This window comes from Schistocerca piceifrons, chromosome 4, assembly GCF_021461385.2.
Source record: "Schistocerca piceifrons isolate TAMUIC-IGC-003096 chromosome 4, iqSchPice1.1, whole genome shotgun sequence".
Classification (NCBI taxonomy): Eukaryota; Metazoa; Arthropoda; class Insecta; order Orthoptera; family Acrididae; genus Schistocerca; species Schistocerca piceifrons.
In genome coordinates, this window is record NC_060141.1 from 125,452,866 (window position 1) to 125,478,555 (window position 25,690).

Sequence of the window (25,690 nt, forward strand, 5' to 3'; positions counted from 1 at the left end):
AGGGGAGAAAGGATCTGAGCTTACGCAAGTCAATCAGCCTCAACTGAGTAGATGCTTTACCTAATTTACATTTTTCTTTGGCTCACTTGTGTCACTCATCATCATTTCAAAGCACTTTATTTTCATTATTTAATTGGCATATAGCATTATGTTGGCAAATCAATAATGAAAGGATCTCTCAAGTCCACAAAATATTAATGTGTCTGCAGTGGTACTGGGTTATCACACCCTTCAGACAACATTTTCATGGCATCATTTGGCAATAGGTGGCACTGCCTCCTCCAGCCACATTTGGGCCTTTGCTGCTCTCTGCATCTGTGATCGTGTGACATAACACTCCACACCGCCATCTTGTTGATTTGTGGCTCAGCACAGCACACCGCCCTGAGGCTCATAAATCCAAAATGGCCCCTTATGGGGCCGGCCACCTGGAGCAGCACTGCAGATGCTGCGCACATCTACAACCCAAGACATGCATGCTGGCATCCATTTTATTTGTGCCACCTATAAGTCTCTGAACTACGGCTTCTATTAAATAACAATGCAGCAGCTCAGACACTCACTTCATCACTCACACTGTTTACAATCATTATACCGTACTGTGATTTGATAATGGAACTGTTATTAACTTGATTACATTATTAGTTTGCTCTGTGATACCTGCCTATTATGCTTGTGAGTGTTTCGTACTGGTGTTGTTCCAAGTATAACTGTTTGTCATTGTGCTGTCCTCATTGTGTTGCAAATTACAATATCTGTAAAAATATTTGCTGAATTTTTCTTTTTTTCTCTTACAGTTGCCAATTTCCCTTATACTTAGTGAAGTCAGAAGACAAGGAACTCACATAATTAACCATTTAACTGCTGTGAATGAATTAACTTGGTATGTACCCAAGTGCAGAGGATGTGTTTCAACATGACCCCTGGGTTTCCCTGAAGTGCTATCAACATATTTACGCATCCCATTCTGCTGACCTCTCAATGCTGCAGACAAGTTACTTCCATATCTCTGTGAATAAAATGTTTTGAGTATTTATAACACAACATATGTGCCTCTCTAAGTGCTACCATTTGTGAAAAATCTAGTTCTGATATTGTGAACACATCTACAACTGTTTATGAAATGTGAGAATCGTTATGACCAAATGAATTCCAAATGGGCAATGACGGAAATGGGTGCATTGTACGAGTCTGTCTGCCGGGTACAAAAACAAATAACTTGAGATCAAAATGAGATATCATTCTTGTTTCAATTTTAAACAAAATTTCAATATCTTGTCTACATTTCATACACTGCAATGTATGAACTAAAATCACCCACACACAAAGTTTATGAAACATGTTTTTACCTCTCCAAATTCTTTAAAATTTCACACAATATTTTAATTAATTAGATGCAGCACAATAACTATGATATATAATGAAAAGAAACTCAGTCCTTTACCAAGTGAGAATATCAGAATGTAAGATGTGCAAAAATCAATTTTTGTTCATTGAATACTTTTCTTAAGATTGGAAGATAATTATTTCATAGTGGTCGGAATGCCATCTCTCAGCACAGATAACACATTTGGTGAGCAGTAAAGCCACAACAAAGTCACGCTCAGCACAGAATGCAGAGAGCATGTCTGTAGTAGCAAAAGGGTTAAACATGAGAACATAGAGAGTACAAAGCGGTAAAAAGTCAGAACTGAAAAAGAATTAATTACTATTGCTTTTTACACATATTACCTCAATAAGCAATGAGCATCAAAAGTTCTGAATGAATCTTTCACTGTGTCATGAATGTATCATACAACTTCTCACAGATTCTCCACGGAAGGGTGTTCTACATCTACATACATACTCCGCAATCCACCATACAGTGTGTGGCGGAGGGCACCTTCTTCTCTCCCTGTTCCACTCCCAAACAGAACGAGGGAAAAATGACTGCCTATATGCCTCTGTACGAGCCCTAATCTCTCTTATCTTTGTGGTCTTTCCGTGAAATGTAAGTTGGTGGCAGTAAAATTGTACTGCAGTCAGCCTCAAATGCTGGTTCTCTAAATTTCCTCAGTAGCAATTCACGAAAAGAACACCTCCTTTCCTCTAGAGGCTCCCACCCGAGTTCCTGAAGCATTTCCATAACACTCGCGTGATGATCAAACCTACCAGTAACAAATCTAGCAGCCCGCCTCTGAATTGCATCTATGTCCTCCCTCAATCCGACCTGATAGGGATCCCAAACTCTCGAGCAGTACTCAAGAATAGGTCGTATTAGTGTTTTATAAGCAGTCTCCTTTACAGATGAACCACATCTTCCCAAAATTCTACCAATGAACCGAAGACGACTATCCGCCTTCCCCACAACTGCCATTACATGCTTGTCTCACCTCATATCGCTCTGCAATGTTACGCCCAAATATTTAATCAACGTGACTGTGTCAAGCACTACACTACTAATGGAGTATTCAAACATTACAGGATTCTTTTTCCTATTCATCTGCATTAATTTACATTTATCTATATTTAGAGTTAGCTGCCATTCTTTACACCAATCACAAATCCTGTCCAAGTCATCTTGTATCCTCTTACAGTCACTCAACGACGACACCTTCCTGTACACCACAGCATCATCAGCAAACAGCCACGCATTGCTATCCACCCTATCCAAAAGATCATTTATGTAGATAGAAAACAACAGCGGACCTACCACACTTCCCTGGGGCACTCCAGATGATACCCTCACCTCTGATGAACACTGACCATCGAGGACAACGTACTGAGTACTATTACTTAAGAAGTCTTCGAGCCACTCACATACTTGGGAACCAATCCCATATGCTCGTACCTTAGTTAGGAGTCTGCAGTGGGGCACCGAGTCGAACGCTTTCCGGAAGTCAAGGAATATGGCATCCATCTGATACCCTTCATCCATGGTTCACAAGATATCTTGTGAAAAACAGGCGAGTTGCGTTTCGCAGGAGCAACGCTTTCTTAAGCCATACTGATGCATGGACAGTAACTTCTCTGTCTCAAGGAAATTCATTATATTCGAACTGAGAATATGTTCGAGAATCCTGCAACAAACCAATGTTAAGGATATTGGTCTGTAATTTTGAGGATCCATCCTTCTACCCTTCTTATATACAGGCGTCACCTGCGCTTTTTTCCAGTCGCTCGGGACTTTACGTTGGGCAAGAGATTCTCGGTAAATGCAAGCTAAGTAAGGAGCCAATGCAGTCGAGTACTCTCTGTAAAACCGAATTGGAATCCCATCAGGACCTGGTGATTTATTTATTTTCAACCCATTCAGCTGCTTCACAACCCCAGGGATGTCTATCACTATGTCCTCCATACGGGAATCTGTATGAGACTCAAACGGCGGTATGTTTGTACGATCCTCCTGAGTGAAAGATTTCTAAAATGCTAAATTTAAAATTTCAGCTTTCGTTTTGCTGTCTTCCGTTGCCAGGCCAGACTGATCAGTGAGTGACTGGATGGAAGCCTTCAACCCGCTTACCAATTTTATGTAAGACCAGAATTTCCTTGGGTTTTCAGCAAGATATTTTGCTAAGGTATGACTGTGGTAGTGGTTGAATGCTTCGCGCATCGCTCTTTTTACAGCAGCACGAATCTCTGCTAACTTTTGCATGTCCTCATTCTCCCGATCTTTCTTGTATCGCGAGTGCAACTACCTTTGCTTTCTGAGCATTCTCCGAATTGTGCTGTTAAACCATGGTGGGTATTTTCCATCCGTAACCCACTTTTTTGGCACATACTTGTCCAATGCGTGATTTACAATGTGTTTAAAATTTGCCCATAATTCTTCCACGTCCATCACACCGGAAGTAAATGAAGTCCATTCATTTACTAAGTGGGATGCTAACAACTGGTTATCTACTCTTTCTAGTAAGAATACTCTCCTAGCCTTCTTGACCGACTTCTTAACTTTCGTAACCATAGTTGTAATGACAACATCATGATCACTAATCCCTGTCTCAACACTGACACCGTCGATGAGGTCTGGTCTGTTCGTGGCTACCAGATCTAAAATATTTCCATTACGCGTTGGCTGTCGATTTAGCTGTTCAAGACAGTTTTTGGATAATGTGTTCAAAAGTAATTCACATGACGGCTTGTCTGTACCACCTGTAATGAATCCATAGACATCCCAGTCTATATTAGGTAGGTTGAAGTCGCCTCCAACTAATATAGCATGATCCGGGTACTTCTGTGATATAGAATGTAGATTCCCTTTGAATGATTCTAGAACTGTCATGGTGGAACCTGGTGGCCGGTAATAACACCCGACTATTAATTTTATTTCCCCTAGCCCTGGTAAACGTGTCCAGATAACTTCACAATCACACTCTACTTCGACCTCAGTAGACACAATATTTTTGTCAACTGCAATGAAGACACCACCTCCTACGGTGTCTAATCTGTCTTTCCGATACACGTTCCAACCGTCACTAAATATTTCAAAACTTCCTATCTCAGGGTTCAGCCAGGTCTCAGTCCCGAGGATAATTTGCGCGCCACAGGCTTCCTGGAGGGCAGTAAATTCAGTAACTTTATTCCGAACATTCTGAAAATTTACTGCTGATATTTTGATAGCTGAAGTGTCTTTACACTGAGTGCGTCCTGATTCCCCTGCCTGCACGTCGACTGGTGAGTGTTCATCACGACACCTTGCACTACTGCCTAGCCTAAAAAAAAACCCATGTGCATGCCACAAGTACTCTTGCTACCCGAGTAGCCGCTTCCTTTGTGTAGTGCCCCCCTGAGCTATCTAGGGGTGTCCTACAATTCCCCACACAATAGCGCAAGTCTAGAAATCTGCAGCCAAGACTGTCACAGAGTCGACGAAGCCTCTGGTTGAGACCCTCCACTCGGCTCCAAACCAAAGGACCCCGATCCACTCTGGGAACGATGATGCAAATAGAGAGCTCTGCTTGCACCCTGCGTGTGAGGCCAGCGGTCTTCACCAAATCTGCCAGCCGCCTGTATGAACTGAGGATCGCGTCAGAACCCAAGCGACAGGCATTGTTGGTGCCAACGTGAGCAACTACTTGCAGACGACTGCACCCCGTACGCTCGATAGCCGCAGGCAAGGACGCCTCCACATCTTGGATGAGGCCCCCCGGCAGACAAACTGAGTGCATGTCGGATTTCTTTCCAGCCCTGTACGCTATTGCATAAGGGGCTTCACCACCCGCCTAACGTTGGAGCTCCCAATAACCAGCAAGCCTTTGCCCCCGTGTGCCTGCTCGGGCCCTGCTGAAGGAGCGGCCACCTGCCCACTGACAGGACGAACGGGCGAGGCCAGCCGGACAGCCTCCACATTGACCCTCTGCCGTCGCTGCACCTCGAGGCAGCAGCCTGAAGGTGGCTGACCGTGGCCAACAGCACGCTTTGCTGCTCGGGAACTGTGGCCAGCTCCTCCTGCGCCCGCACGCACCCTATCCATCCTACTGCTATCTAATGACTCGGCCAATTTATGTTCTACAGCTATCAATAAGCAATATTACTCCTCTCAAATACGAGAATACGCAAGGATTTTATGTATTTAAATATACAAGCGCACAAACACTCAAACTACAAAACAAATATGAAAGCTAAATATGCGACTCGCTACTGCACTACTGCTGCACTGATACTTCACCAGTGGCTGCTCAAGGCTGGACCCTTGCTGTTCATGCTGTATAATAATGACCTAGCAGACAATATTAATAGTAACCTCAGAATTTTTGCAGTTGATGCAGTTACCTATGATGAGGTACTGTTTGAAAGAGGCTGTATAAATGTTCAGTCAGATATTGATACCATTTCAAAGTGGTGCCAAGATTGACAACTTGTGCGACCCATCATAGATTACTACTGAATTGTGTGGGGACTCATACCAAATAGGACGTACACACAGACAGGCAGCACAAATGATCATAGGTTTGTTTGATATGCAGAAGAGTGTCACAGAGATACTGAAAGAACTGAACTGGAAGACTCTTGAAGATAGATGTAAACTACCCCGACAAAGGCTATTAACAAAGTTTTGAGAAAGAATATACAACATATCGCTCACATAAGGATTGTGAGGATAAGAGCAGAATAATTATTGCACACACAAAAGGCATTCAGACAATCATTCTTACTGCACTCCATATGCTAATGGGATGGGAAGAAACCCCAATAACTGGTAAAATTGGATGTACCCTCTGCCATGCACCTCATGGTGGGTTGCAGAGGATAGATGTAGATGTAGATTAAATCTGTGAGCTGTACTGAGTCTTGAACAAGTGGGCAAAGATTTAGCCTCAGTTAGTGAGTATACTCTACCCCAGACAAAAAGTTTCATTCTGGGAACAACCTCAAACTTGTGGCTGAGCCAGTCTCTGGCACACAATTTTGCAACATGAGTTCTATTTCTGCAAAGGACACAGAATAACTCCTGCGAGTTTTGCAGAGCAATAAGATTTGAATGAGGTGTGCTGATGCTACCAGTTGGTAAATACAAGGGTTGTTTCAAAAGTAAGGTTCCCAGCTCTGTACTCTTCGTGTGCATGGTGCGATGCGAAATCTGGCAACACCACTGTGTTTGCCGGATCCCCCACCACCGATTCCAACAACCAGCATGGCTCTGCAATGGTCAGTACCGGCCTGACAGCCATAAGCGATAGAGGCCATCACCACCAGGTGTGAAATTTGTGTGGTCTTCCGATTTTTGCACACCAGAAAGTTACCACCTGTAGAAATTCATCGGCAATTGAATGAAGTGTATGAGGAAACATGTATAAGCATTCAACACGTCCGCAAATGATGTAGGGAGTTTGCCAAAGGCTGTACGGATGTCCATGACAAACAACGAAGTGGGAGGCCATCGATCTATGACGAAGTTGTGGTGAAAGTTGAGCAAATCCTGCTCGAAGATAGCGAATCACCATCCGGCAACTGGCTGCTCAAATTCCTGAGGCTTCTGAAGCTTCAATTGACAGGATATTGATTGAAAAGCTAGGTTACCACAAGGTGTGCGCACGCTGGGTGCCGCACATGATTTCATAAGTCCATAAACAGCAGTGCGTTGACTGTGCTCTGAAGTTCTGGAGTGAATGTGACAAGAATAAAGAAGACTTCCTCGATTCCATTGTTATGGGGTATGAATTGTGGTGCAATAACGTTACTCCAGAAACAAAACAACAATCGTGACAATGGAAACACATCGCATCGCCACCACCAAAGAAGTTTAAGCAGCAGCTGTCAGCAGGAAAAATCATGGCATCGGTGTTTTGGGACTGGCGTGGTGTACTGCTCACTGATTTTATGCCTAGAGTGTCTACCATAAACTCGACAGGTTATTGTGAAACCTTGAAAAAGCTTAAGATGGGTAATCAAAAATCGTCGTAGGCGAAAACTCAGCAAAGGCGTTAGGCTGCATCGTGACAATGCCCGTCCACATGTGTCGCAACAAACGAAGGAGTTAATCGACAAATTTGGCTGGGATGTCATTGAGCACCTCCCTTACAGCCCCGATTTGGCACCCAATGATTACCATCTGTTTTAGAAATTGAAGGAGCACCTAGGCGGTCTACGATTCCAGATGGATGAGGAATTGCAAGAAGTTTCCAAGTTTTTCAATAGGTTGTCGGCAGACTTATCTGATGTGGGAATGCTGAAGTGGATTACTTGACAGAAAAAATGCATAGAAAAAAATGATGACTATGTGGAAAAATAGCTTAAAGATCAACGTTTCCAATGGTGTAATCGTTTTTCCGAATAAAAAATTCCTTAAAAAATTTGGGAACCTTATTTTTGAAACAACCCTTGTATGATGCCCAAAATGGAAAAAGGCTATATTTTAATGCACATTCGATGCTCAATTTTAATAAGTCAGGAAGTTTCATTAAGAAATCTCATGTATATCAGTATAGAAACTTTGGACTATTTTCTCAATATATGAAAATTGGGTTTCATTTATATTTAGTATTTTATTGCCTGATCCTTTCGCGAATGGAATGAGGGAAAACAACTGTCTATATGTTTCTGCTTCCATATGAGCCCGAATTTCTCTCATCTTTTCATTGTGGTCCTTATGTGAGATGAATCTTGCTGTCAGTAGGATCATTCTGTGATCTGTTGCAAATGCTGATTTGCTAAACTTTCTCAATAGTGTTTGGTGAAAGGAATGTCCTAGACCCACCAGGGATTCCCATTTGAATTCATGGAGAATTTCCATATTACTTGCATGTTAACTGAACCTACTGGTAACAAATCTAGCAGCCCACCTCTGAATTTTTTCAATGTTTTCCTTTAATCCCACTTTGTGAGGATTCCAAACACTCAATAAGTACCCAAGAATGAGTCACGCAAGTGATCTGTACACTGTCACATATAAAGATGAACAACTCTTTCCTAGATTTCTCCCAATAAACCAAAGTCAACTATTAACCTTCCCAACAACATACCTTAATTGCTCATTCCATTTCATGTCACTCTGGAACATTATGCCTGCTCTTTAAAGCACACAACCAATTATACCATATCCAAATGTTACTCGATTGTCTGCTACTCATCTATATTAACTCACATTTTTTTCCACATTAAGAGCAAGCTGCCATTCATCACACCAAACAGAATTCCAACTCGTGTCATCCTGTACCCTACAATAGTCCCACAACAAGTTGAAGCATCAATAAAGTATCTGTGAGAGTTCTAAATTAAAGCAAACAACATGGTTAACATACTAGTGGCACAAGCAGGGAAGTGGGAAAGGGAAGATGTTTATGTAGTGCAATGTGTAGTGTTATCTTGTGAGGTGGAGGTGCTTCAGATTAACACTGACTTTAAAGGCTGGATAAATAATCAGTAGCCTGTATTACAGGTTAATAAGAACACAGGTTTACAGGCAACCATTCTCTTTCAGGAAATTGACCTTAGATCACTGTCACAAAGACATTATATGAAGGGAGATGGTATAATACTACCTTTTTACTGCTTAAGATAGGTTACACATTTGCAAGAAGCAAGAGTGAATGGTTTCGACATTTCCACGGAAAAAAGAAGTTCATTTCAAGACTTTGTTTATATCTTTACTTTGCAACAACTGTTAACTGCATGGCAGAGGGAAAATCCTAGTTTACCAGTTATTATGATTTCTTCCTGTTCCATTCATGTATGGATACAGGAAGAATAATTGATTAAATGCCCGTGTGAGGTGCTATAATTAATCTAATTTTTCATTAACTTTATGAAATCAGGCAAGCATAGGCTTCCTTCCAGCTATTTCTTTTACAATTGTCAGTTATAGTAATTGAGGTGTTCTAGTAGAAAGTATCACTTTATGACTAAGAAGCTGAAAATTTAGCATCTATTTTTAGTAAGTTTTGCATTTTTTTTAGTTATTTACATTTTTTTGTAAATGATTAGGAACTAAAATTGAAAGCTTGTCCACACTATGTGCTTGAAGACGAAGCCTTGGTTCTTTGAAACTGACTGTTAAAAATTTGGTGATTGGGGGCAGCTCTTTGACTGGAATGTTTACTTTTGCAAAAACTTGCACACTTTTTTTTCCAAAATTGTCTCTTCTTGTTTTCCTCCTTTGCCTCTACTTAACCCTTTTTAGTGCCAAATACGATTTGATCGTGATCCAGATTTTCGGCAAAAAATGCCAGTAACGATCTGATCGTGATGCCCTTCTCATTCATTTTTTCCGCACTTGAAGGTAAAGTTGTTAGTATGTCCTAGCCAAGACGCAGAAGGAAGGTCGAAGGCACAGCATATCGATCTTCTTTTTGATTGTCAGTGCGATATTTCGAGTAAAATAAACTTCTCTGGTGCTGTTTATTTACCGAGTATTTCGCGGCAGCATGGCGTCGTCAAGTAAGAAGTTGCAGTTCGATACAAGTGATTTAGACAATAATATGATAAGTAGTGGAAGTGAAGATGAATTTGCAGGATTTGCAGAAAGTGAATCGGATTATGAGATGTCCGGTGGAGAAGAGGACTCGTCGTTTTCTTCTTCAAATGACGATTGTGCGTCAGCAAATGACGACGACCAAACACAACTGAATTGCAGTGCAAATACTTTTGTTGAAATAATGGATGATGCATCAGATAATCCGCCCCCTCCAAGCTTTGTGTATGCAAAAGTACCAGGCCCGAAACATATACCAGCAAACGCCACACCAAATGATTTTTTCAATTTGTTCTTCACGCAGCAGCTTCTTACGATTATGGTGACTGAGACTAACAGATACGCTCGCCAGGTGATTCAGTCAACACATTTATCACCAAATTCGAGAATCAAACAGTGGCAACCAACAACTGTAGCAGAAATGAAGGCTTTTATAGCAGTGATTTTGAATATGGGACTGATAAAAAAACCAGCGATTTTTAGTTATTGGTCAACTGATGCAAACCTGTTGACACTGTGATTTTCGCAAATGTTTTCACGCAACAGGTTTCAATTGTTGCTGCGGTTCTTACATTTTGTAGACAATTCGAAACTTCACCCTCCTGGTCACCCATTATATGATCCAACAGCCAAATTTCAAGTGTTGGTGGGTGTTGCCAACAATGTTTTCCGTCGCTACTACACTCCACACCAGCAACTGAGTGTAGATGAAAGTCTTGTTGGGACAAAGGCGCACTCACAGCTAATCCAGTAACTTCCCAATAAACATCACAGATGGGGAGTCAAATTTTGGATGCTGTGTGATTCAGTAGTAAATTACTGCCTAGGGTTTTATGCATACTGTGGTGCAAAAAGTGATGATGACAAAAATGAAATAAAAGAGAATGGCCTGGGATATGTAGTCGTCATGAAACTACTAGCTCTTGGGAGCTACATGCAAAAAGGTTACCATGTGTTTTGTGATAACTTTTTTACATCTATTCCTCAGGCAGAAAAGCTGTATTCAGTCGGCACTTATCTAACGGGAACAATTAGCAGAAAATTCCTGCCACAAGGTCATCTGTTGAATTATGCTGTAGGTCTGCTAAAGTTTTTCAAGAAATCTTTTATACTTCTCTGTGGCTACAGACAGAAGAAATCACAGAGAAATCCAGTCCTCCTTGTGAGTACATCATCCTCTGCTACATCATCAGATTATTTTTCTCTTCTCACCCAGTTGAACAATTACTAAATACGAAGAGTATTGTTTTCAATCTTCTGTGGCCATTCACAGCTCTGCGACCCATGCTTGAAAATGCTACAGATAGAACTGATAAGGTGCTTTGCACAAAAGTATAGGCCTACTTGCATGTTATGGGAAGACTTTCAGTGTGATACAAATAAGCTGACAGGTTTTGAATTCTTTTCAGTATAGTGCAGAGTACGGGTACCATAAACCGGAAGTCTGCTGTGAGCCTAAATAAACTAGAATTATGAGCGCCAGATAGGAGCAGTGGTGCAAGGGAAACAAGCCCCATCTCCCTCTTGCAGGGCACGTCTGTGTTCAGCGTTTCTGCAAAAGCAGAACTGATACAGAGGATTGCCAGCCCCTTCTGGTGTTATAAGGGTTATAATCAAACTCCACGAAGGACCATGATATGTCTCTTCACTCATTTCGAAATAAGAACACAATGCAAACATAAAGCATCTGGTAACAGCTACTGCGTACTTGTCTGCTGACGCTGGCAGTGTCATAGACGAGGTAGTTCAGGCCCGATCTCTAATGGTATTTGACACAATCACAGTTCAAAACACCCACCACCTAAAAATACCACATTAAAGTGTTCACACTATATGAACTTATGAACTATAATTAGCAGACAAATTTAGGTATTATTTTGTTCTAAGACGCTATGTTGTATGACTTGAGTACGAGGTAACATTACATGGCATATATCTTGTAGACAATTCAGTCACTCACAATCGATGCGGCACCAGAGCACTGAGCACACTAATACATCATTGCATTCACGAACTTTTTATTTTGCAAACACATTCTTATGCACATTATATTTCCAAATTGGGCTTTGACAAGTGAAGTGATGTAAAATATCAGTAACAAAAAATTTGTTACATTTATGATATTTATATGCAGAAAATAAAGCTATGCCAAGCTATCTATGAAAAAATTATTTCAACTTGCCATGAAGTATCATTTGTTCAGTAACTTTGTTTTTTGTGAATTTTGAGACAGAATTCACATTTATCTCAAATGCAAATTTTTTAGTTCACTACTTATGACAAACGTACAAATGAGCAACATTACGCCTAACATGAATGAGAAATTACTGCATTAAAATCTAGTAAAGATTGTTGTGTAACATACCTTCTTCATCATCAAACTTCAGCAACTGAAGCTTGCAGCTATTGGTCAGTGGCCTATCTAAGTCCCAAACAACTCCATCAACTTTGGCAATTACTGTGTTATCTGCCAGGCCCTGACTAGAAAAAATAAATATTCATTTGAACTAAGATTATCAACAGCATAGTACAAAATTTAGTTTAGCCACCTCTACAACTCTGTAATCACAATCAAAAAGTCAACAACCCTCACATGGAATAAGAACTGCAGCAATGTGAAAATGTCAGTGTTTTTCTTTTCTGAAGAAGACTTTGACTGAAAGCACATATACATATCCCCCAAGAAACAGCTACAAAAGAGCACCCCTCTTGTCATCCAATACGACCCCTCACTAGAACAACTGAACCCCTTCCTCTACCATCATGCCCTGATATGAGGGACATCCTATTCAAGATCCTTCCCACCTTCTCCTAAAGTGGTGTTCTGTCATCCCCCCCCCCCCCCCCCCACACACACACAACATCCTAATCCATTCATATGCTTCTCCCAATCCCAACCCCTTGTCATAGGGATTACATCCCTGTGGAAGACCCAGGTGCAAGACCTTCCCAATCTACCCAACCAGCACTACCTACTCCAGTTCTGTCATAAGCTTACACTACCCAATCATAGGCCAAGCCTTCTGTGATAGCAGCTCTGACGCAATCACTGCTCAGCTTTTTATATTGGTATGACTACCAAACCAGGTATCCAACAGGACGAATGGCCACTGCCAGACTGTGTCCAAGAACACCGTGGATCATACTGTTGCATAACAAGCTTGATTTCAATGGCTACAACCCAAGCCATCTGGATGCTCCTCTCTACCACCAGCTTTTCTGAACTTCACAGATGGGGAGTTATCCTTACAACACATTCTTTGCTCCCCAAATCATCCCAGTCTCAACTTAGGGTAACCTACTGTCCCCACATCCTCCACCGAACAGTTTCTGCCTCGCTGTCTGGTCACCTCTTCCCAACTCACAGCTCCTCATCCCGCTTTTTCTTATCCTCTCAATTTTTTTCCTCCTCTCCTTTCCTTACAGCCTTCGACACTGAACCAGGTAGCCTTGTCTGCCAGCTCTAGTCCCTGCACATTCCACCAGGCAACATTGTTTCCTCTTCTCCCACCCATAACCTGCTATTCCTCTGCGTTTCCTGCTCCTCTGTAGATTGTTGCTCCTGTCCGATGTGTTACAGTTTCAGCCTGGCCTGAGCAGCTAAAGATAGTGGTCATGTATATGTGAGGTGTGCTTGCTTGAGCGGATGCATGTGTGTTTTTCTTTCTGATGAAGGCTTTGGACAAAAATGTGTAACAGTCTTTTCGTTATACCTACCTGCAACTCAGCTTGTCATGTTTATGGTGAGTAGCTGTCTATCCCTCCCATAACTGTTGACACAAACACACACACACACACACACACACACACACACACACACACACACACACACGCGCGCAATTATTCCACCACAGTATATATGAAGAACCATACCTCAACGTGAAAAAATGATAAATAAAGTTCGCAGTGTTCGTAGGCCGAATTATCTGAGAATTTTAAGGTGAGCTGTACCAGCATACATTTAAGTAATCCCACAAAACTTGTGCTTTCTCTTCCTGGCTTTATTGCTTCTTACATGTTTTGTGATTCTGGTGTAATTCGGAATTGAGTCATGCTCTCAATTTTCAAATTTTTCTAGTTCTCCCCTTTTATTCTTTTGGCATGGAACTCATGTTCCTTGACAATATTGGGGTGTGGATGACCTCCGGTGGTTAAGTGATTTTATTTGTAAGTAAAGTCCTATTCTCTCTTTTATTTTATTTTATTTTAGAAATCATGAGAATACTTTCCCACTGTCTTGTAACACAATATTTTCATTATTACAATTTGCACCCAAAGATGAAACAGGTGGCATAAGCAAAAAAATATTGTTGCTTCACAACTGTTATGGTGTTTCTTCATTTTACAAAATGGACTTGCACAGTTGTGGCTGCCCTGCTCAAGAAGAACTCTCTGTGCATGACTTAAATGGCTCAATTTTACATTCTACACTAAGACCAAAAACATTTTTTTAACAATACCTTATTCCTTTAGCTACATCATATGGAGTAGTACGCCATGACATTCCATCTACAGTCTTTCCATCAGGCAAAGTGATTACAATAGGCTCTGATGGTTTAGCAGCTATCTCGGCATCATATTCAGCTTTCAGTTTGTCCCAGAGATCCAGTCTCTCCTGCAGAACAAAATCAAATTTTAAAGAAAGTAGTGGTTTATCCTGTAACAAAACTAAACTCTTACAACAGACTCTTTGGAGCTAAATCCAGCACTCCACTTTGGGCCCGTTCACTCAGTAAGCAATGAAAATATATCCTGGACATTAATATTTAAAATTCAATTAATGACAATCAAAGTGAAACATTCGTCTTTGAAAATGTGTTTGTGCATGAAAGTACAAGGGACAGGTAAAATAATGTGAACAGTGGTAGTAATGGGATGATTGTGTCTGATGATCAACAGCACAGGTAAGGCATGTGTCGTGCTGGACTGTGCTTGTTCGGTACGGACTAAGCATCAGCGTAGGTTGTTTGCGAGCAGTGCACACTTCATATTTGTAATCAGAGGCTGAGGTCAACAAGCAATAAAAGACCTAACAGAGCTTCAAAGACGGCAGATTGTGGGGGCCCAATTAGCTGGAGCATCAGTAACCAAGACACCCTAAAGACTGTTTCAACAGTCATGATACATCACACAAAACACGGAAAGACATCATCGTGTAAATGTAATAGTGGGTGCAAATCAAAACTATATGACAGAAATTATTGTACCCTAACACGAATTATGTTGAAACAACACAAAACATGGCAGGTAAAGTGACTGCGGAGCTAAATAACAAACTTCGAGACCCCATATTTATCAACAATGTCTGCCAAGAACTGCATAAAGCGAATATTCATGGACAAGCTGCTATACCAAAACCATTAGTGATGACAACCAAAGCAAAGAAGTGTAAAACATGGTGTCAGGGGCACAAATCCTGGACGGTTGATCAGTGGAAACACGTCATATGATCCAACAAGTCCATGTTTTTGTTATTTCGAACATTGGGCTGGGTTTACATCTGGAGTACACCAAAAGAAGTCTACAATCCTGATTCCTTGATTCCATGGGTTAAGCATGGAGGTGAAAGTGTGATGGTGTGGGCAACTATATCATGGTATTCTGCTGGTCCCGTCATTACTCTCAAAGGCCATGTTACAGCCAATGATCAAGTGAAAATTTTAGGTGATCAGATGCACCCCATGATTCAAATGTTGTTCACCAACAATGACGCCATATTTCAGGATGATAATGCACCCATTCACACAGCCAGGACAATACAATCATGGTATGAGGAGCAACACGCAACTGAACCGAAGTGTCTTCCCTGGCTAACACAGTCCCTGGATTTCAACATTATCGAACACTTGTGGGCAGTATTGAAGCACAGACTCAGGAGCAGATTTTCACTTCTCTCGTCACTACAGCAGTTAGAAGAGGTTCTGATCGAAGAGTGGCATAACATTCCGCTGGAGACTATACAATCATTATATGCCAGTATTCCAAGAGGAATTGCAGCTGTATCACGGGCACATGCAGGTCAAGTAAGTACAGGTGTTCACATTATTTTGCCTATCTCCTGTACATACAAAGTCTAAGGCAGCTAGCTGATAAAATAATTTTCTTTTGTATGTGAAGTTGCCATCAGGAGTTGTAAGTGTAGTTGTCATTAAGACACTCGTTGGAAAATACTGATTTCACTTTCGTTGTTTATGTCCAAATCTACATCTATTCATACATGGCAAATCACCTAGAACAATCAACCCTTTTATTCTGCAAACAGTTCAAGATATTGAAATGAGATTTTTCTCAAGTGACAGTAGGGACAGAGAGAGAGACCCCCCCCTCCCCCCCCCCCTCCCCCCCAATCCTATCTCTCTTTTTTTGTACGAGCATTATATTTATGATCAATGGAGACACTGAAGTAAATATTCCTTTTTCTAAATGAAATGATAAACTTCTTTTAACATTACGGTATATTAATAATTTTTACTTATGGACCGTGTGACAGCAACTGAATAAAACACAATTATAGTGCCATACGCGTTTCGCCTTTATTTTCTGCAAGGCATCATCAGTGGCCTGGAATATGTACATATGTTAGCTATTTTATTTACATTTTTGTCATTGTGCCTATAGGTTATAAACAGTTCTGGTGGTTGGTATTTCCTATTAAGTAGTAATGTTTTGAACTGTACTTACAGGTTGCGTGGACAATTTCCTACATATTACGCTCCTGTTGCATTTTTAGTGTTCTTCTTCTTCTTATGAACGCCAATTTGCGGTTTTTTTCGCCATTCCACAACACTATGCACAGAACGCTTTTTTTAAAGCAATGTTTTGGTTTCTGTTGACGACTGTCAAATATTTTTGCCAAAGATCGAATGTTATTGCCAAACTTATGAGTGTAACTATTGAAGTATCTGTGGTCTGTTCGTGTATGCATTTTTGTGTGTGTGTGTGTGTGTGTGTGTGTTTTTTGGTGTGATATATATTTTTTGTGCTGTGTGTGTGTGTGTGTGTGTGTGTGTGTGTGTGTGTGTGTGTGTGTGTGTGTATTTTTTTTCCCTGTGTGTATATGTGTGTGTGTGTGTGTGTGTGTGTGTGTGTGTGTGTGTGTGTGTGTGTCTCCAGATGATGTGGGGAAGAGTTTTATTTCTTTTTTTGTTTTGTTTTATGTTATCATTTCCTTTACTAAGTGCAGTAGGGAGCCTGTGCTGATGTGTGTGTGTTCATTTATCACGTTTGTTTTCTGCTATGGCTTTCTGGATGTGGAAGTTTTCTTGCATTTGTATAAGATGTTTGTCATGGTTGCTTATTCTCATTATTTTCATTTCTTGTTCCATGTTTGTAGGATGATGGTTGTAGTGTTTTAAATGCTCTGCAAATGTGGAATGGTTTGTTTCATACTTCCAACATCTGATATGTTATTTGTATCTTGTTTGAAAATTCCTGCATGTCATGCCTATGTATACTGCATCACAACTTTGACATTCAAGTTTATATATTCCTGATTGTTGGGATTTGTCTCTCTTGGTAGCTGGCTGGCTTAGGTGTGATTGAAGGGTTTGCCCAGGCTTATATGCTATTTTGAAACCCTGTCTCTTTAGGATGTTTGCAACTCTGTGTGTTAGTTTATGTGGGTAGGTCATGGTGTACCATCTGGTTCTTTTCTGTGTGGTGTTGTCATTGTGTGTGTTTGTTGAGTGTGTTTGTAAGTTTTCAGCTTGTGAGTTCTTTTGCATTGTGGAACTGTTGTGTTTGTTTTTTATTTTTTGATTGAGCTTGTGTACCACATGTGTGTCATACCCGTTGTTCCTAGCTATTTGTATGATTGTACTCATTTCTTGTTCATAGTTTCTCTTGCTGAGTGGGATTCTGTTTAATCTATGTAACATGTGTCTTAGTGCTGCAAGTTTCTGGCTGTGGGGGTGGTTGGATGTGGAATGTATTATTGTGTCTGTGGCTGTTGGTTTTCTAAAGATGTTAAATGTATGTTTACCATTTTCTTTTTTAATTGTAATGTCAAGGAAATTTATTTGATTTTCTTTTTCTTTTTCAAGTGTGAATTTTGTTCTGATGAGCTTTGTTTATTTCTGAATGGAGTTCATCTACTTTTTCACTTGGCTCATCTACCAGACAAATAATGTCATCCACGTATCTGTACCAATATATGATTTTGAAACTTTCATTTGTGGTTATCTTATCAAATATCTTATTTTCTAGGTGACTGATGAAAATGTTTGCTAGGGTTCCTGATATTGGGGATCCCATGGGCAGTCCATCAGTTTGTAGATAATATTCTTCCTCAAACTGAAAATTGTTTTGTTCAGTTGTCAGTCTGAGCATATCTGTTACTTCTTTTATTGCGTCTGTGGTGAGGTTGCTGTGGGATGAGAGATTTTGTTCTATGATTTCTATTGTTTCTGTGATAGGGATGGAGATATACATATTTTCTATATCGAATGAAATCAGTGATGCTGTATGTGGTACCTGTATGTTCTGTATGTTTTCTATTAGGTTTCCTGTGTTTATCACTGTTCTGTTGTTTTCTACTTTATATTGTTTTGTAACTAACTTTTGGAGGTGTTTGGCTATGCGGTATGTTGGGGCTTTCTTGAAGTTGATAACAGCTCTCATTGGCATTCCGTCTTTATGTACTTTTGGTTGACTGCGGAGTGTTGGTGCTTGTGGGTTTTTCTGTGTTAAGTAGTATTTCTGTTTGTCTGTGAGTGTGTGTTCAATGTTTTTCAGTGTTCGTTTCACATTTGCCTGGAATCGTGTAGTTGGATCTGACTTCAGTTTTTGTATGGCGCTGGTGTTTATGTATTCCTTGGTTTTTGTGATGTATTGCTCCTTATCCATGAGTACTGTTACATTTCCCTTGTCTGCTCTTGTTATTAATACGTTATTGTCTGTTAACTTTTGTTTAAACCTTTTCATAGTAGCTGCTTCTGTTTGGTTGTTCTTATTGTGTGTCTGCTGTGCTTGTTTTATTATGCCTTTTATTTTTTCTTTTACTAGTTCTCTTGTCAGTCCTACGTTTATTTCACAATTGTTTTGTTGTTCTTCACGTGTAAGGATGTGTTTGATTTCTACTATGAGATTTTCTATGTATTGATTGTTCACTTTGCTATTGGTGCAGTGTTTCAAACCTTTTTCCAAGAGCATTTTTTCATTTTCGTGTAGTTCTGTCTCTGTTAGGTTAACTAAGCGTGGATGGAATGTGTGTTGGTGTTCATGTGGTTTCTCATTTAAAATGTAAATGTGTTTTTGCATCTTTTTTACCGTTAGTTTCATTATCTTCTGTTTATGTTTGGTTTGTAAATGTTTCATTGCTGTGTATGTGTTGTGTTCAGTTTTTTCTACTAGTGCCATGAAAACTGCGGCGTTTCCTACGTTTTTTGCCAATTCTAGATGAGTCTCATAGAGCATCATGTTTAGGTGCTGTTTTTTTCGAATAGAGCATCTTAATTTCATGTAGTAACCAATATCGTTCTGCAAATGATTTCGACTTTTGTGCCACTGTAGAACTGTTTTTAACCTTTACATTAATGTAACTTGGAATTAAATCGTTCTTTTTGCATGTTTTGTTGAATTTTATATGCTGTATCGTCTTATGGAGTCTCAGATGTAGTTTCTTGAACCTATTGTACACGCTGACAGGGAATGCTTGACATAGCTGTATTGACATCTTCAACTTTTATAGTCCTGTCTTCCTCAGTTGCGTGTAATATTACGGTATATTAATAATTTTTACTTATGGACCGTCTGACAGCAACTGAATAAAACACAATTATAGTGCCATACATATGTACATATTCCAGGCCACTGATGATGCCTTGCAGGAAATAAAGGCAAAACGCGTATGCCACTATAATTGTGTTTTATTCAGATGCTGTCAGACGGTCCATAAGTAAAAATTATTAATATACCGTAATATTACACGCAACTGAGGAAGACAGAACTATAAAACTTCTTTTAACATCATTTAAAAGTTATTGCTTGTTAATGTTGGTGGTGAATCTGAGAAATGTGCTGAAGTTGAAAGGTATGGCAACCGGAATCTGCTAGGGTGGTGTGGACTTTACCAAGTGGGGCTATTATGCCAAGCTATGTCATCATATGCAGAAAGAAGTTAGGCTTATGCTTCTACTATAAAATGTATTTCCTCCTGGCCTTCCTTTATACAATATAGATACAATGCCAGCTACGAATGCTGTAGATCAAACTATATCCTGGCTTATATTGAATCATAAGCACTTTGGAAAACTATTCAAAATCCGTATACCTGCTCATGTTCAAGTGAACAGCTTTTGTGGAAAAAGGTAAACAGTTGAGCAGCTTGACATAACAGCACTGGGTGGCACAAGAGCCGCACTTGGTGGGGGTTACACACCAACAGACAATTTTCAGCCACCTTGCCTTGAAATATTGAACACTTCTCAGATATATATACAAAAAGTTTAAATGTCAACACCAAAAAATCATTATATTACTTATTCATAAATTCAAGAACTTTTGAATGCAGTCAAAAAATTTATCTCAATCCACTTAAAAAAGAACATAGTTGGTTTAATATCTTAGTTGATTCACAAGTTAAGAGTATTAGCTATAAAATAAAATTATGTGGCTCTCTGCCAACTATTATTTGCCAAAAACCTTGTTTTGAGTCTTGAACCATTGACAAAATAACAGGTGTGCAAATTTTTGGTGATTCCCCCTGTATTTTTGCATGCAACTGTATAGTACATAGTGGAGGGTATATGACACAAATATCAATGACTGACAGTCCTATTTGATTTACCACACTTCGAGCATCTAACAGTAGTGCTCCTGAACCAACATTACAATATTTCCATGATGTACAGTGAATACACACGCAGGGCACAGCCTCTGTACCCCATATCAAGGCAATATTGAATTCACAACTGATTTGCAGCACTGTGGCTCATCTACCTTCCACTACATTCTGAGATGCTCCATTATCAACAAGTTGTTGGCCACAGCAGTTGACTCTGGTTAGTGGAGCTTTCTCTTTATAGAAGTATTCTCAATGGTACATCAAATCATAGCCTTGTTTGATAATGGAGATGAAATGGGATATAAATTGTTGGCCACAATCTAATGTGATGAGTCTTCTGGCCATCCACTAATTACTCAAGACAATCAATGAAAGCATGTTTCTGGCTGTTTCACACAGAAACTGACTGTGTATGTCTATGACCTACAAATTGCCTTTAGGTGTTCTGTGATTACACCCACCAGATTTCACACTGAGCTGTAAGTTCAGAACCGATTAGTTACCCCTAAAACCATGAAGCACAGCACAACTGAACAAAACGCAAACTGTGGGAACAATGGGTACTTTTTTGCATGATTTTTGAACTGTAAGCTAATATAATCCCAGTGGGAGAATGAGTATTAGGTATTCCACCTGTAACCACATAAGGCTCCACTGTCATGCCAAAAACAAATCCGAGGTCTAATTGTGTCCCAGTGGCATGCTGCATTAGTCATTTGCTTTTCCAACAGTACAGAAGGATAATACGACCCCCCCCCCCCCCCCCCCAAATGCAACAGCTGTTTCTGGTTCAAATGCTCGCTAGTGTACACATATTGTGCTGGACATGGCATACAAACTAAGGGAATGCAATTATTTGCTGGATTTTTTCAGACTGTGAAATGGACAAGCTCATGCAACCATAACAACGTGGCTAGCTAGCAATTTAAATGATTAAGGGTACTCACAAAATTCTTGACTATTTGAGACACCTGAAATAAAAAAATGGCTAGCACAAATGTTCTCAATAGGCCTACTCATCCACAAAGTTTGATTCCAATGCTTATTAAAGTAGGAGAATGTTTGGAACAGTTAAAGAAATATAAAAACAGGCATTCATCAGCTCTTATCAATCTGAAGAGACTCCCAGTGTGAGAACTGCTGAAAAATCTGCCACATGATGTAACAATTGCTTGAAGTACACAACTGGATTTAAACGTTTACAAAACAGAATGGCAGTGCCAAGTGCTATCATATGTATTATCCAAGTGGTGACAAACTTTTCTATGTCTAGTCAATTTTTATGTGGTAATGACAGATCTTAACAAAGATTTCTCCAACAGCTTACAAGTTTTGCATTACTAATGAAAGACTTCATACAAAAACAGAGTGTAGTGTAATTTTTAATCTCCACTCTTCTGAAACTGAAGAGCTGCTAAAGGGTGAAAACAGACATTTATAAAATACCTGAATATATGATGGCCATGGTTTTAATTCTGCCACATCTGTCTTGGTTCCAGCAGGTTTCTTCTCCTTTTTTGGCTTCACAGTTGCTGCCTGAGAATCAAAAGGAAGAATGATTTAAAGTGAAAATTCTGAAATATTACAATTTATTTATTTTTTGTTCCTACTGTTGTTACATGATCATATTATTTGGCATCACATTATCTGCATACAGCTATTGCTTTATAATGTGATATTTGTGAAAATCAGTTTTAATCTAGGTGTGGTAAATTCATGCTACAAATAAATGAAATATAAAAGTGAGTGTTTATTAAATGATAAAAGATTTTCAGAAAAGGCATGTATCTGAAAACTATATCATTGCCATCTGCATCATAGGATTCATATTTAAGAATAGTCTCCTTTAACATGATCCACACATTCCCTCAATGAACTCTTCGTAGAAAAATAATCTGCACTGTGAAAGCACTTCCTCAACCACTGTTCAGAAAGGTGTGCGCTATTTTGTAGGTTTCAATATAAATGAATGTCAGGGAGAAACTCGGGATTTTCTATATCTGGGAAGATAAACAAAGAAGGGAGGGGTAGAGGTTGAGGTAGGTGAAATAACTGAAAAGACGCTCTACAGAAATTATGTATACACAGTCTGCTCACAAAGAGAATATAGTAGGGATATAACATTTGGTTTGAAAAAGCATACAGTACAGACTACGAAGTAGGCGATTCAGAGAGCTTGTGCTGCTAACAGAGTAAAATATACAAGGTGCTGGAATGAATGGCACTAATACTGCAAAGGACAACTTTCAGGAGTTCAAGAAAAGACTACAAACAAAGGAGAATTAGCAGAAAAGATGGGAAGAGAAGAATACCAGAAAACATGGGGATAGAGAGTGTAGTTAAAGATGCAAGAGACAGAGCATTGCTGTGCTGATGTCTGTGGGAAAAATCCACTAAAAACAACTGGAAGGGGGAAAAAATTCACGCTTCCATATTGCAGTAAGTTTTCAGATGTGTAAACTGGGAAAATGAAGATGGAATAGGACATATTTGAACATTCTTTGTTTTTCTGATAACACTGTACCATTTGCCTCTAGTTTAGTTAAACTTTAACACCGCATGTAAGAACTTCATGAGAGTGAAAAATAAAATATGTGTGAATGGGTCAGGTATTAATGATAGTAGATTGAAGGTGACCTAAGGAAGTTCTCAACTTTATTCCATGAAATAAGGGAAGACTGAGACAACAACTTAATGCAAGTTTAGTGGATGAAGAGTTCTAGGAGGACTTCCTTAAGCAATGTACATTCAGTGACTGCTAATGATGATGATGATGATGATGATTCCATTGAGTGGCAATCTACTAAATATCAACTGAATATTGAGAAACACTCATTAAAAGATTAGAAGTTAACAGCCCCCGCGACAGTGTTAAGCCTAATTTATTCATCTGTAACATGCTCTCAAATTAAAACTGCTTCGTGTATTGTGAGTATAGTATGGCAAAAGTATATGGAGTAGGCCTATCTAATAGCATAGCAGTCATCTGATTGAGGCAAGAGCTATTTGCAAATTGTTTTCTTACAGTACATATGTTGTTGTTGGTGCGGTCTTCAGTCCTGAGACTGGTTTGATGCAGCTCTCCATGTTACTCTATCCTGTGCAAGCTTCTTCATCTCCCAGTACCTACTGCAACCTACATCCTTCTGAATCTGCTTAGTGTATTCATCTCTTGGTCTCCCTCTACGATTTTTATCCTCCACGCTGCCCTCCAATACTAAATTGGTGATCCCTTGATGCCTCAGAACATGTCCTACCAACCGATCCCTTCTTCTAGTCAAGTTGTGCCACAAACTTCTCTTCTCCCCACTCCTATTCAATATCTCCTCATTAGTTATATGATCTACCCTAATCTTCAGCATTCTTCTGTAGCACCACATTTCGAAAGCTTTTATCCTCTTCTTGTCCAAACTATTTATCTCCATGTTTCACTTCCATACATGGCTACACTCCATACAAATACAGGGTTATTACAAATGATTGAAGCGATTTCACAGCTCTACAATAACTTTATTATTTGAGATATTTTCACAATGCTTTGCACACACATACAAAAACCCAAAAAGTCTTTTTAGGCATTCACAAATGTTCAATATGTGCCCCTTTAGTGATTCGGCAGACATCAAGCCGACAATCAGGTTCCTCCCACACTCGGCGCAACATGTTCCCATCAATGAGTTCGAAAGCATCGTTGATGCGAGCTCGCAGTTCTGGCACGTTTCTTGGTAGAGGAGGTTTAAACACTGAATCTTTCACATAACCCCACAGAAAGAGATCGCATGGGTTTAAGTCGGAAGAGCGTGGAGGCCATGACATGAATTGCTGATCATGATCTCCACCACGACCGATCCATCGGTTTTCCAATCTCCTGTTTAAGAAATGCCGAACATCATGATGGAAGTGCGGTGGAGCACCATCCTGTTGAAAAATGAAGTCGGCGCTGTAGGTCTCCAGCTGTGGGTTGAGCCAATTTTCCAGTATGTCCAGATACATGTGTCCTGTAACGTTTCATTTGCAGAAGAAAAAGGGGCCGTACACTTTAAACCGTGAGATTGCACAAAACACGTTAACTTTTGGTGAATTTGCTGCACGAATGCGAGAGGATTCTCTACCGCCCAGATTCGCACATTGTGTCTGTTCACTTCACCATTAAGAAAAAATTTTGCTTCATCACTGAAAACAAGTTTCGCACTGAACGCATCCTCTTCCATGAGCTGTTGCAACCACGCCGAAAATTCAAAGCCTTTGACTTTGTCATCGGGTGTCAGCGCTTGTAGCAATTGTAAACAGTAAGGCTTCTGCTTTAGCCTTTTCCGTAAGATTTTCCAAACCGTCGGCTGTGGTACGTTTAGCTCCCTGCTTGCTTTATTCGTCGACTTCTGCGGGCTACGCGTGAAACTTGCCCACACGCGTTCAACCGTTTCTTCGCTCACTGCAGGCCGACCCGTTGATTTCCCCTTACAGAGGCATCCAGAAGCTTTAAACTGCGCATACCATCGCCGAATGGAGTTAGCAGTTGGTGGATCTTTGTTGAACTTTGTCCTGAAGTGTCGTTGCACTGTTATGACTGACTGATGTGAGTGCATTTCAAGCACGACATACGCTTTCTTGGCTCCTGTCGCCATTTTGTCTCACTGCGCTCTCGAGCGCTGTGGCGGCAGAAACCTGAAGTGCGGCTTCAGCCGAACAAAACTTTATGAGTTTTTGTACGTATCTGTAGTGTGTCGTGACCATATGTCAATGAATGGAGCTACAGTGAATTTATGAAATCGCTTCAATCATTTGTAATAGCCCTGTACTTTCAAAAATGACTTCCTGACACTTAAATCTATACTCGATGTTAACAAATTTCTCTTCTTCTGAAACGCTTTCCTTGCCATTGCCAGTCTACATTTTATATCCTCTCTACTTCGACCATCATCAGTTATTTTGGTCCCCAAATAGCAAAACCCCTTTACAAGTGTCTTATTTCCTAATCTAATTCACTCAGCATCACTCGACTACATTCCATTATCCTC

At 40.0% G+C, this 25,690-nt stretch overlaps 1 protein-coding gene across 5 annotated transcripts in view; it reads right to left on the bottom strand.

The window, feature by feature from the left end:
• LOC124794732 (threonine--tRNA ligase 1, cytoplasmic) overlaps positions 1-25,690 on the bottom strand; it is a 170,179-nt gene that overhangs the window by 95,970 nt on the left and 48,519 nt on the right. For all 5 annotated transcript variants that reach the window (XM_047258331.1, XM_047258329.1, XM_047258327.1 and 2 more), the window contains 3 exons: positions 22,119-22,208; positions 14,350-14,504; positions 12,255-12,370 (listed from right to left, as the gene is read on the bottom strand). In XM_047258331.1, the coding sequence (XP_047114287.1) occupies positions 12,255-12,370; positions 14,350-14,504; positions 22,119-22,208 (361 nt within the window). The remainder of the gene's footprint in view (positions 1-12,254; positions 12,371-14,349; positions 14,505-22,118; positions 22,209-25,690) is intronic.